We start from the raw sequence: 14,169 nt of genomic DNA on the forward strand, positions 1-14,169 counted from the left end.
TGAAATCACACACCGGAGTCTCGAAGCCCCTAAAAGTGTAATCTGGGAAATGAAAAGTCTGAGTAAGTAAAATGTAACGACTTTTATTTATAATGGAAGCAGCTAAAGCCAATATGTGGATTTATTTTATAAACTATATATACGTTTTAGACGTGCAAATGGACCAAAAATGACTCTGACAAATATTTCAGTTCTTTTTAGTTTTCGGACAACAAATTCCGTTCCCTGCCCATTTTGTTCGGCTGAAAGTTCGGGGGTATTTTTAATTCAGGAAGAAATGTTTTGCTCAATGTCTACATTTACTCTCACTCTTCTCACACTCATTCACTCTCTTTCTCATGCTGTCTCTTTCCCTACCTTCTCTGCCGACCACTTCTTCATTTTCTTCATCTTTTACTTTTTATCTTCTCTCTTCATCCATATCTCCACAGACATAAAACGGGGGAAACATTTGTCAAAATGGTGGCACATGTGGTAGCGTCCTCTTTGCGATCCTCCAATCAGGGGAGAGGACGTCACCTAACACGCTGTCATTCTGTCACTTCCCAATCCTCCAATCGAGGCAGGACGTCGCTGCAAGTGTGTTTTTTTTTGTTCTAGTTAAAAAAACTAAATTTGTTGTTTCTTTTTTATTTTAGTTTCTTCCCCTAATATAAGTAACATTCAATGTATCCCCAAATTCCCTGAGTGCCAGCAGCCCATCGTGTTATCATGCGCGATCAAAGACTTCTACCCCAAAGCCTGCACTATTCAGTGGTACCGGGGCTCGGAGGAGATTCATTCTGAAGAAGTTACAGAAGACGAAGAAGAAGCTCCAGCGCTGATCTCAAGGATCACTCGACTGCCGTTGACTCCTAGAATACAAGATCACGCGGCAGAATTTATAATGAAATTCACTCACTGCGGGAGGACGACTCAAAGAACATTTGTGATGACATTAAAAGGTGCGTAGCGGGTCCCACTCCAACAGGGGCAATAAGTGTCCCCTTTATGGCAACGTCCATCAGTTTTTAAGATACTTGGAATACCTAATATTAGTAGTGCTTGGGTCAGATTTCCCAGGATGCATCTGGTGGCTTCCTCCTGATTGGACAAACATTCTGTATCATTTTAACATTTTAACAACTTTATTTCCATCTGTTATTCTCTTTTTTTTTGGGTCATTTTACTAACTAAGCGTATTTCTCGATCCTTAAGGACTTCCGATCTTTCATGACCTCGCCTGTGACACGGAATCTCCGACTTATGGAAAACCTTTAACCCTTTCCTGCAAAGTAGAAAATTGTGATCCTCGAGACGTCAGCGGCGAATGGTTAGATGTGAAAAGCCGAGTGAAGGCGGCAACTCATGAGAACAGCCCGACGGGATCAAAAACATTCACATTGATCGTTACGCCTACAGCGGAAGACTTCGCCAGGGTTTTCACCTTTTCCGTGAAACACAAAGACATGATAGAACCGATAAGGAAATGTATTTCTCTAAAACTTCCAGGTAATGAAGACCCCTGGCACCTAAATAGCACTTGTAATGAGGACGAAGAGCATGTAAATTATCTTTATATTGTCCTATTATAGAAATAGATCAGGAGAATTTGTTTTTAATTTGTGTTGGCTGTTATTAGTGGTGACAAAATGAATTTACATACTGTTTCCACATACTTGTTTTCCAGTAAAAGTACCAACACTCTCTGACATCACGGTTCATCCGGCGACGCCTGAAGCAAACAAAGAAGCCGTTTTTGCCATAAAAATTTCTGGTTTTGCACCACAATTTTTGCAAGTGAAATGGTTCCGAGAATTCCAGGAGCTCAATGAAAACACCCAAACATCAGAGCCGCTGATCGGAAGCGATGGGTTATTTCTTTGCGCAAGTACATTGAGATACACCCCGAGCGATAGAGATGTAAAGGTGCGGATTTGGTGTGAGATGAACCAAAGACCCAGCAGAACAACAACAGAAAAATGTTTCCTCTTAGATGTCAAAGGTAGGAGCTGTCAATGATCCTTATTTCAGCTTATATATTTAATATATCTAAACCAACAGAGCAACTGCACAACAATCTTACAGATTTAGATTTTTTTTAAGTAAGCAAATTATTATGGGTGGGCAGAAACCCAGAAAATCAGCCCCATTTGTCGTTGGTCTCGTCTTAGATTGAGGAGCCATATGACTATCCCATGAATGTTTAAATCCCCTTACTGTATTAGCAAGACTTATGCAAGACGCCCAAAATAATTTTTTCCGGTTTGTTTTTGGCACATTGGTTTTTGGAAGATTAGTTCTGTTTCCTGCCCTTTCTGTTCTGACAAAAGTATTGGGCTTTTTTTTTTTATTCAGAAACAAAATTTGTTGCGCTCTCTCTATCGCTCAGTCTTTTCTGTGCTCCCCTTGCCTTGTATCTGTCCCCCTCACCTGCTTACTTACCTTCTACAGCCGTTTTTTAATATCCTCTGATCTCTAGGCAGATGCAGAGAGCATGCTGACAGGGAGCGGGGAGGAGAGGGATTCAGTATGTGAGACAGTGTCCTGCTTCATATTAAAAAACAACAAGAGAAAGGGGAGGGACGTGCAGTGAAAACACACAATGCCTGCATTAGAAGCTGCCCAAAATTATAATATAATCCTTCCTTGTCTTTAGAGGTAAATTAATGCACACCCTTCCTTATAGGAACTAAAATGGTTAATCGTTATTTGCACATTAATTATGCTCCTCCTGAGATTTGTACTTTTATTTAATGTAATTAAGTCTTACTTAATATAAGGCAGATTTCCTTTGATGAAGGGGTGGGGGATGTGGAACAACCTCCCAACAGAAGATTTTGCACAATATTATAAAAAGTTAAGTTTTAGAATGATCTGAGTTCAGGTTTTTCTCAGTATAGATATCTCTGGCATTGCAATGGTTATCCATAGATGTCTTTTTTCTTTTGCTGTAGATAACCTCTTTCACACCGACCTTAATTGTTTCTTGTGGAGTTTGCATCTGATGATACTTAATATGCAGCACCTGTTAGATTTATTGGACTCCTGAATGCTTAACACATGTACCCACTTTGTCTGCCCAAAATACTAAACAAAGCTTGTTTATGCCTGTCTGACCCCAGATAAGGCAACATCTTGTAATTACTGGCAACCATCTCAAAACATGTGCAACAAAAACAGATTTGTGTTGGCATTAATTTTTATTAGTTTTGTTGGATGCTTTCTCGTTATTGGATAAATTAGTTTCATCTCGTTGTCTTCACTCTGAATTCACACCTGTTTTCTTATTTGTGTTTCTAGGAAGCGCCAGGTGTTTATCTGAACCCACAGCTCAAGAAGCTTCAACACCCAGTGAGCTTTAGTTCATTTATTATAACTTATCTTCTGTGTAAATGTTATCCTGTCTATAACTCACAATGCTATTCGGAATATATATTCCTTCCTGGCAGTGATGGGAGTGATGGGAGAAAATGTTGGCCGCATATACAGGGGCATTAAGAGTGTAACAAAAATATTTTTGTTTTAAAGGACAGGAACAGGAGAAACTACAGTTAACAAAAATTCGATGTTTGACGGACAATCCCAGATCTGGAGAAGACGCGGTGCTATTCTGTTTCGTTAAAGGTCACAAAGCAGAAGACGGGAATTTCTCTTGGTGCAGCGGAATTTTCCCAATCGATGGCGACATAGAAAACTCCGACAATCCGGACGGCTCCGGCTGCACTTCCACGATCACCTTCAGACCCGAAGAGACAGAATGTGCCGTCAGGTTCGAAGCGTCCTTCAACTATGAGACAGTCGAGGAGACCTACGTTCTGAAACTCACGTGAGGCCCTGCACCGAGCGCTACATTTAACATTTATCTGGGATGATGCCGTTTCTTACTTTCTCCTTAAACTGGACTTCCATTTCGGTGCAACGGGAAGCTGCTTATGTTCTTTAGCATTACGAGTTACATGCGCAGAACATCGTACAACAAAGCCGGACATTTTATGGAATCTTCGCAAACAGAATAACATTTTATTGCAAGTATTTTATTTAGAAATAAAGTATTTGGGTTGCTGTTACAATATAACAAGATAATAAACATTTAATATGTAAAGCTGTTACTAAAAGGTTTTGGGGAAATTTTAGACCCTATATTATGGAAATTTAACTGAATTCATTCAGGTTTCCAGTCGTTGGTCTCGTCTTAGATTCAGGAGCCGGATGTCTATCCCACGCATGTTTAATCCCCTCGCTGTATTACCCTCTATCATTTGTTTAAATAAACCAATAAACGGAGGGTTAAACTTAGTTTGTGGATGTTGAGTCTCGATCACTCGCAGAGTATCGCAGCATTCATTATGTTGAGATGAGATGTAAGAGATACTTATAGGACGATATTATCTCAATAAATAAATAATCTTTTGTGACGTTTATCAGCTGTTTTAGTATTTTTGCGTTTTTATAATGAATACACCGTCCTTATTAAGTGTCGATTCTCACCCCGTTGCCCGGGTGAGGAAGCCCATAGGGTGAGTGGAGGCTCGTATTGTGAATAATTCATTCACACGCAAGTTTCCAAACGAACAATAAACAATTTAATTTTAGGTCTGATTCACAATTTCTTCACCCGGAGCCAGCTGCAGAGGCTTTTCATAAATCTTGCCAACCAGCGTGATCTTATTTGCCGCGCGGCGCCATCTCCAGCCTCCGTCTCGCGGTCTGCGGCCTCCTCGATGTAACGGCGGCGGATTACTTCCAGAACTTCATCTTTTGGGAAAACAACCTGAGAATGGAAAGAAATGTGACTTTTCTGCTTATTCCGGGAAAATATTCCGCATCTTACGTTGTTTCTTAAAAAATCCAGTTTCAGTTAATTATAAATTGTTTTATTAGTTTGTGAATAAAATGTAACCTTATCAATAAATCATCCATTGAATGATATAGATTTATATACAGGGTAGTTTGGGGACGGCTACCAACTTGCATTTGTTTATAGCCATATATTTATCCGTCGCCCGCGGCAACAGGACTCTGATTTACATTTTCTTCCCCCGGAGCCAGCTGCAGAGGCTTTTCATAAATCTCGCCAACCAGCGTAATCTTATTTGCCGCCCGGCGCCATCTTCAGCCTCCATCTCGCGGTCTGCGATCTCCTCGATGTAACGGCGGCGGATTATTTCCAGAGCTTCATCTTTTGGGAAAACAACCTGAGAATGGAAAGAAATGTGACTTTTATGCTTATTCCGGGAAAATATTCCGCATCTTACATTGTTTCTTAAAATGATATAAATGTAAACATCCCATTAAATGCAAAAATCTCAGAACATCGCGATATCAGCCTAAAACCAGAGGGTTACAGACTGCGTATTTACTAACGATCTCACCTCGTCTGACGCCGTCAGGATTATGATTTCATCCGGTATCTATACAAAAAATAAAAAAACTTGGTTATTTCCAAATACATAGTTATAAAAACCTCATATCACATTGGGGAAATAACCGATAAACGGGGATCTGAGGGATTTAGCGGCTTCTAATCTGAACTCACCTCCTCTTCAATATCAGACCGGAAAAATGTCATTAAATATCGAAAAAACTGTGGAAAAAAATCAAAAGAAAATGTTTATTTCAAACATCTGGATACAGAATAAACATTTTACAGGTTAAAATAACCACACCAGATTACATGTATTAGGGAAGGGTTACTAAGGTATTAGTGGAGACTGAATCAGATTTTAGGGGGAGGTGGTATAAAGAGGTAAGAAGAGTTTTAGCATCTGGGAGAATGAGAATTAGAAACAATTTTTTAAAAAGTAATTTATTTCCCATTAATAGACGGACGCGGTTCCTCTTATACAGAAAGGATAGATTGGGACCTTCGGGGTATAATTGTTATTAACAAGGATTTTGGGGAGTCCTACTTTGGGGAGGAAATAACTAATTTTCAGCAATCTTATCATAACAATCATTAGCTATTTTTAATTGACAGTAAATTGTTACCTTTAGAAAAAACATCATCCTTTTTTTCAGCAATAAATATATCAATAAATAAGCTGCGAACAGGAACCTAGTTTACTCTCAGCAAGCGCACTAGTCAATGAGATTAGTGCAGCAGACGGAACACTGAGCAGACTCTGACATCATCAGGGCACTGTGACATCACCGAGGCAAGCAAGCAGATAACTGCCAGAGTCCTGTTGCCATGGGTGACCGATAAATTCATGGCTATAAACAAATGCACGATGGTAGCTGTACCAAAACATATTTATTACAACCCAATCTACCCCCAATATATAAATCTGTATCATTCTATGGGTGATTTACATTTTATTCCCAAACTAATAAAATCATTTATAATTAAGTGAAACGGTGTTTGTCTTCATATTTCTATTAATAAGAAATGGAAAGCGGCAGAAATAGAGATAAAATAGATAGATAGATAGATAGATAGATGGATAGATAGATAGATAGATAGATAGATAGATAGATAGATAGATAGATAGATAAATAATAGATATAGATAGAAAGACAGACAGACAGACAGACGGATAGATAGATAGATAGATAGATAGATAGATAGATAGATAGATAGATAGACAGACAGACAGACGGATAGATAGATAGATAGATAGACAGACAGATAGATAACCCGTCCCCAGGGTTCTGTTATTCTGAGCTGTTTGTTTGTATTTATCCGGATCCTGATTTACCGTCCAGAACCGGGAGCCGTTAATTTAAAAGCCACGATGTCCAGTTGGTGATAAGGGGTGTGGCCTAGTAGAAGCCCCTCCCAGTTTAAATGCCAACCTTTTCATTTTCTGACTAGTATGGGGGAAAACTGCAGATATTTCTTTCTGTTTCTTATTGTTTTACAAAGCGCCATCATATTCCGTAGCGCGGTACAATGGGTAGACAGGACTAGTAGTATATAACATAACAGATCAAACGTTATTTTTCCCCGATACATTTCCTGGTTTTATCCCCGTAATGTTTATCCCGAGCATCGCAGTTTTCTTCATACAAATTAAATAAAAGAGCAGCCGCTGGAGGGCACTTTGTGGGTTAATATTTACACGGTTTGGGACAAACGATACCAGAGATCATTAACCAGCGAGTGCCCGACATATAGAGAAATTTATATACAGTAATATTATATTAAGATATTTATTTCTCTTTTGCCCTATTATTCCCAAACTCCTTAATTTTAACAGAAATCTATCAACAAATGTCGCTTCGATTAATTAGAACATTTTATTATTTTATGAATAAATATTTATTTTGAGGGTTTATTTGGGTGGAAAATGGCTTTCGGTTTATGAAAATCCATGCTTTCTGTTCTTGTGTTCTTGGAAATATCAGATATTTTTTAAAAAAAAACAAAAAAAACAGAATGATTATAATATTATATTATATTATTATTATGTATATTTTATAATATGATCCATAACTCATGATTTTAAGATAAAGTCCCTGATTTTAACTGGAAATGTAAAATGTTTTTTTTAGCTCCTTACCATTTGTTATTAATAGAAATAGGAGATAAATCCAGTTTCAGTTCATTATAAATTGTTTTATTAGTTTGTGAATAAAATGTAACCTTATCAATAAATCATCCACAGAATGATATAGATTTATATATATTGGGGTTAGTTTGGTTACAGCTACCAACTTGCATTTGTTTATAGCCATATATTTATCCATCACCCATGGCAACAGGACTCTGGCAGTTATCTGCCTGCTTGCCTCGGTGATGTCACAGTGTCCTGATGATGTCAGAGTACGCTCAGTGTTCCGTTTGCTGCACGAACCTCATTCACTGTTGGATTATCAGAGAGTTCGTTGGGCTTTTCTGTGAAAGCAGGGAATTTGCATAAATTGGTTGATTTTTCTGCAAAAGAAACATGTCTTTTGGCAAGGTAACTTCATTTACTGCGAATTAATAATATAAAGCGATTAATAGAGGTTAAAACATTTCTATTTGCATTAAATACGTTACACATCCCCGAGCGTCTCCGGCAAAGTTAAAATATTTTATTGAGATTTGGGTCATTTACGTGGGATTGTCTCGGGCATCAGTGGGGCAGAAGAGGCAGACATGGGGCAAAAGAGGCAGACATGGGGCAGAAGAGGGTTTGGGCAAAAAAAAAATCGTCTGAATATTGTAAATGAGATGAATGACTTTGTGTTTGCAGTTTTGGATGGATTTGGGGAATTGGTGCGAGTCGTGGTGCAGCTGCGATTACGGGGTAAGTGAATGATTTAGTTATTGAGCTTTATTCACCACCCGCTATTATCTGATTCATTCTCTGCTATTACCTTAATACCCCCTCCTATATATATACATATTTGTTTCGTTTTCTGACAAATAATATATTTATTCACCATTTTCTTTGGTTTTCTCCCCTGTTTTTTTGGATAAAATGCGAAAACTGTCCCCCCCCCCCGAGCCGGAGGAAGGGGTGAGTTCAGATTAGAAGCTGAAACCCGTTTATCGGTTGCTCCCCTCTCAGCCCTTCCACAACGTGATATGAGTTTTTTATAAGTATATACTTGGAAATAACCATTTTTTTTTTGTTTCTAGATAAACGATGACGTCATATCCCTGACAGAGTCTGAAGAGGTGAGAGCGCTGCTCTGAGGTCACCGCGTTTAATGGGATCTTGTTCCTTGATATCATTATTATTATTTTATATCATTTTAAAACAATAAGGTGATTTATGGAATATTTTCCCGGAATAAGCAGAAAAGTCACATTTATTTCCATTTTCAGATAATTTTTTCTAAGCAAGAATGGCGTAAAGCCTTGATCCCGCAGGACACCGAGGGGGCCGTGGACCCCGGGAAAGAGGCTGCTGATGACATCATATCCCTGACAGAGTCAGAAGAGGTGAGAGCGCTGTTCTGAGGTCACCGCGTTTAATGGGATCTTGTTACTCGATATCATTATTATTATTTTATATCATTTTAATTTTTAAAACAATAAGGTGATATCTGGAATATTTTCCCGGAATAAACAGTAAAGTGACATTTATTTCCATTTTCAGATTATTTTTTCTAAGCAAGAATGGCTTAAAGCTTTAGGACAGCAGGACACCGAGGGGGCCGTGGTCTCCGAGGAAGAGGCTGCGTATGATGTCATATCCCTGACAGAGTCAGACGAGGTGAGAGCGCTGCTCTGAGGTCACCGCGTTTAATGGGATCTTATTAGTTGGTCTCATTTTTATTATTTTATATCATTTTAAAACAATAAGGTGATATATGGAATATTTTCCCGGAATAAGCAGAAAAGTCACATTTCTTTCCATTTTCAGATTATTTTCACTAAGGAAGAATGGCGTAAACCCTCGATCCCGCAGGACACCGAGGGGGCCGTGGTCTCCGAGGAAGAGGCTGTGGAGGACGCCACGTGCGGAATTGCTACAGCCGCCAGGAACCTCTGTATCTGGCTCTTCACTTAGAATATGTTATATACCTCCCTTTAAAATAAAATACAAAAAAAATTCTCCAAATGTTCTGTAATGATTCAAAATTCGACTTGTGTGAATAACTTGGAAAAGTAACCAAAAAAGAAAAGTAACCAAAAAGGAGAATTTAACTCATTGTTACTCTTTCTGCTCCTTTCTTATGTATCAGATCACACAATGTGCGTTAGAACATGCGTTAGGAGTTCTCCTTCTTTTTATGGCGTATTCTTTAGGTAAAGTGCGTTTTTTGCAGTAAATTCTCCGATTGATTTCACGTAATTATTGGAAATCCATAACTCCTGGCGGCTGGGAACGCGTTGATTAATCAGGTTGGAAATTAGTTCTGAGCTCCTATTTATTAAATGACGGACAATGTCTGTTATCGATAGAACTCGGCATCCCTTCTGACTTCAGTCCTTCCGCTTTCGTTTGATTGGATTCCGTATCATAGGATCTGCAAATAACGGTTCTTGGACGTGCAAATCGGTCTCTCCGCCACCAGAGGGCAGCAGTGAGAGCACAAGAATATTATTATTATTTATTATTTATTGTTTAGCGCCATGAAATTCCGTAGCGCTGTACAATGGGTATGTGCATAAGGAGGTGGCATGAGCATTGGGAAATTTAAATGGCAATTAAGATTAATCACAGATTAAGTGATAAGAAGCGTTTTCTGTTTCTATGGCAACAAACAACCAGCCACCTGACAATAAAGCATTCACTCAAAAATACTAGAAACAAAGAACAGGAGGGGAGTTTACTTCAAAGGAGGAGAAATGCTAGAACAAGAGGCCATAATCTAACACTAGAGGGGCAGAAACTTAGATGGAAGGCAGTTTTACGTTACTGATGGGAGGGTAAATAAGTGGAACAGCCTCCCAGTAGAAGTGGTAGAGGGTAATACAGTGAGGGGATTAAACATGCATGGGATAGACATAAGGCTCCTGACGAGACCAACGACTGATTAAGGTTTGAGTCTTTACAGCAAAAAAGTGGGCAGACGAGAAGGGCCGAATGGGGCCGATCTGCCGGCAGGCTCTATGTTTCTGTGTAGTTCCCATACATCGCATTCCTCCGGCACTCGCTGCTTTTTCTCAGGGAATCTATTTCCTCGCGTGCGCACATTCTCTAGTAATTTAAAAAGAGTCTTTCTGGGGAAATCTGATTATCTGCGTTCAGAGCAGTAATTACCGCCGTCCAGAGCAGGATCCTCAACGCAGCTTCGAAAAACCGGCCTTAATGTGAATGTAATGAAACAAATAGAATGAACATAACGAGTCCTCCGATGAGTCTGCGGTAACGGCTTCACCTTCCCAGAGCCCGCGCAGGATCAGCGCGTGAAACCCCCCCCCCCGCGGAATATGAGAGCGATTTCTAAATCAATAAATAATTTAATGGAAGCCTATAAAAAAAATAAAAAATAAAGAGAAAACACGGAACATTGTAACTGAATAAAAGAATGCTATGTAATATTCTACAAAATCATCCTGAAGAAGTCAATTTAGATTCTAGATTTACAAAGTCTTCTGCTGTCATTTTAATGCTTTTCGGGCCCTTGAGGAGCCTGTCCCAGGGGCCCGGTGTGAGTTGCGTACTATAAGCTTTTAGGAGTTCTTTTAGTTTGTTTTCAATAATTCTTTCAGATTTTTTTGTGCGTTTTATATCTCGCACCAGTCCTATAAAGTATAAGGGCCAGGTGCATGCTGGGATATAATATATGCTAATTAGATCATAAATGGATTATTATGATCAGGGCCGGCCCTATAATGGGGCAGACTGGGGCAATTGCCCCAGGCGGCACTTTAGAAGGGGCGGCCCCAAGCACTTTTTTTTTTTTTTTTTTGAAGCGGAGGAGAGAGAGAGAGGGGCACCGAGTGGTTTTTGCTTACCCGCTCGGCGCCCCTCTCTCTCTCCTCTGCGGCGAGTCTCCCTGTTCAGTCTCGGTGCCGGCTTGTAATGCAGAGCGCCGGAAGTGACGTGAATTTCCGGCGCTCAGCATTACAAGCCTGCACCGTGGCAGAGCAGGGAGACTCGCCGCAGGACTGTTTAAAGGTAAGTACCGGGGGGGGGCGAAGTTTAAACCGCCGCAGCCCCCCCCCGCCGACGCCCTGGGGGGGCTGCGGCGTTTTAAACTTCGCCCCCCCCAGGCGTCGGCGGGGGGGCGGCGTTTTAAACTTCGCCCCAGGCGGCGTTAAGTCTTCGGCCGGCCCTGATTATGATAACGAAACTCTAGTATTCTGAAACAACCAACGAGCTTCTGGTTCATTCTCTAGATAGAATGTTTGGGAAGGGCTTCTGTTCTTTCTGGTTGTAACATCGTAGCTGCTGAACGTTATCGTCATTCTCAGAAATATTTGAAAACATTTTGTTTATTTTGTGAAAAATCCCAGCCTGGGGCAGAATCTGCTTCCTATTTGCTGAAAACTTTGGAGGAGCATGAGATGGAATGGGGCAGAAGGACCTATCTGGGCCTCAATATTTCCAACAGTGGCCCCGAATTCCAGCTCCGGAGATCATTCAGGAGAAAGACAAAAGCCTCCGCGGGCCGGGAGCGACAGAAAATCAAACGTTTATCCCGCAACAACGTCTCTACGATGAGCGCAGGCTGCGTCTACTGATAATATCCTCGGGCCGCGGCGGGTAAATAAATCCCTTTCTATCCCGAAATACAGATAAAAGGAGGACATCGACATAAACAAAACAAGAGATTTTAATTTGTTTTTTTTTTGTAAATTTGTTTCCATAAATGTATCGATCATAAAGCTTTTTTATGTGGCCAATAATTGTAGGTTTTACAGAATAAAATTAAAATTTTTATGTTTAAATAGATTTAAATGAATTTGGGCCAACTATATTCAGGTCCGAGTCTTATCAGGGAAAAGGGAAATGACGATTTTTTAAACATAATCTGAATAATAACAAAACTCTTGGAATTCGGTAAAATTCCCGAGAAGAGTATTTTTGCAGAAACGCCAAATAAAAACCTCATTCTTCTTCTTCGGAATAAAATCCCTGACACTCCGTGCTGAAATAAAGCAGGATTATTTTCGGAAGTGTCTGGCGGAGCGGGGGGGGGGTTGGCGGGTGTTTATGCAGAACGGAACCCAATTACTTAATAAATAAATCCCCATTTTTATTTTTATTTTATTTTTTTTTAACTAATTTGATCTTTTCTGATATCAAATCCTGGGGGATTTCCATCACACTAATTAGTTAAAGCCCTCCGCTCCCAGAGCCATTATTTTTACGCACAATCTTTGGGTTCAAAGTCAAGCATTTCTGGCCAAATCAGCGCATAAAAACAGAAAAGGATGTCCTGAAAAAGCAGAACAGATCTGAATAGATGGTAGAGGGTGGTAGATAAGCGGAACAGCCTCCCAGCAGAAGTGGTAGAAGCTAATACAGTGAAGGAATTTAAACATGAATGGACCGGGGGCCGCAAAGAGACCACAATTTATGGCTATCCCAGCACGGGCGTCTCAATTAAAAATCCATTAAGTTGTTTTCCTGGAAGAATACATGGAATTCCTGGCTTGTTTGTAGCCATTGATTAGGTTTCCTTGGAATAAACATAAAATTCCAATTGGAACAACATCAACCGCATAGAATTTGCTTCCTTTAACTCTCCTCAGTGTTACAAACTACAACTTACTGAAATCCTTTTAGTATTGACTGTCAGTGCAGAAACAATATTATTATTACACAATATTGGGGATCCTGGGAATAATTGTCCCTGCTGCGTCTCGCAGCCAACCCTGTCTGTCAACTTTTAGGGAACAGATTTTTTTCCAAACCCTGGCATCAGTTTCACTTTCATAACATTATTATTATTATTATTATATATTTTATTATTATATATTTTATTATTATTATTATTATTATTATATATTTTATTATTATATATTTTATTATTATTATTATTATTATTATTATTATTATATATTTTATTATTATATATTTTATTATTATTATTATTATTATTATATTTTGTTTTCACTGTCATTATTCTGTAAATTAGAATAATCTTTGTTAAAATTAAAAGTCTTTCCCTCTGTAAACTTTATATTTCTTTGTTTAGTGCCTCCTAAATTATCAGAAATCGTGGCTCCGCGACATATAATCCATGGAGATTCTGTGGCTCTGACCTGCTGCATCTCTGGATTTAAACCGAGACCTTTAATTATTACATGGCTGAAACGAGACGCCGCCAGCAACGAAACAGAACTTCTGAGATGCGATTCCGGTGAAACCGAGGTCCTCGATCCCAAATATTCTCATCGACTGAGGGAAAATAAGCATGACGACGACTCCTACAGCATTTTAAGCTCTCTGACGATGAAGCCAAATATAAAAGGAGATCACGGGGCAAAATACATCTGTCGGGTTTCCCACCCTGCGACCGGCAGCCGTCAGGAACAATGCATAGACATGGAGGTCACCGGTACGTTACTGCTGTGGTTGAATTTCTAAACGCTCTCCAGATCCGTGTAGATTGAAATATTTTTGTAGCCGTTAAGGAACAAGATCCGCGGAGATCACCAAGAGCAGCCATGTTTCCTTGTCCTTGAGGATGAGGCGGCCGCTCCATTAAATGATGAAACTAAATTCCTTTTCTATCGCTGAAGCCACTATTTGGTTAAAGGGACAGCTGTGTGAGGGACTAGTGAAGCGAACATTGGGTGTCTGCGCATGCACTCCTCCATAAACATACACCTCCACCTGCGCAGGGTTGGGA

General features: G+C 39.6%; 1 protein-coding gene across 1 annotated transcript in view; it reads left to right on the forward strand.

Annotated features, from left to right (window-relative positions):
- The window catches only part of LOC128467562 (uncharacterized), a 56,453-nt gene extending 42,549 nt beyond the window's left edge, over positions 1 to 13,904 (forward strand). The window contains exon 5 of the mRNA XM_053449224.1: positions 13,513 to 13,904. Coding sequence (XP_053305199.1) covers positions 13,513 to 13,904 — 392 coding nt within the window. The remainder of the gene's footprint in view (positions 1 to 13,512) is intronic.
- Positions 13,905 to 14,169: the final 265 nt, after the last annotated feature.

The sequence above is a fragment of the Spea bombifrons genome, chromosome 10, assembly GCF_027358695.1.
Source record: "Spea bombifrons isolate aSpeBom1 chromosome 10, aSpeBom1.2.pri, whole genome shotgun sequence".
NCBI classification, from domain to species: Eukaryota; Metazoa; Chordata; class Amphibia; order Anura; family Pelobatidae; genus Spea; species Spea bombifrons.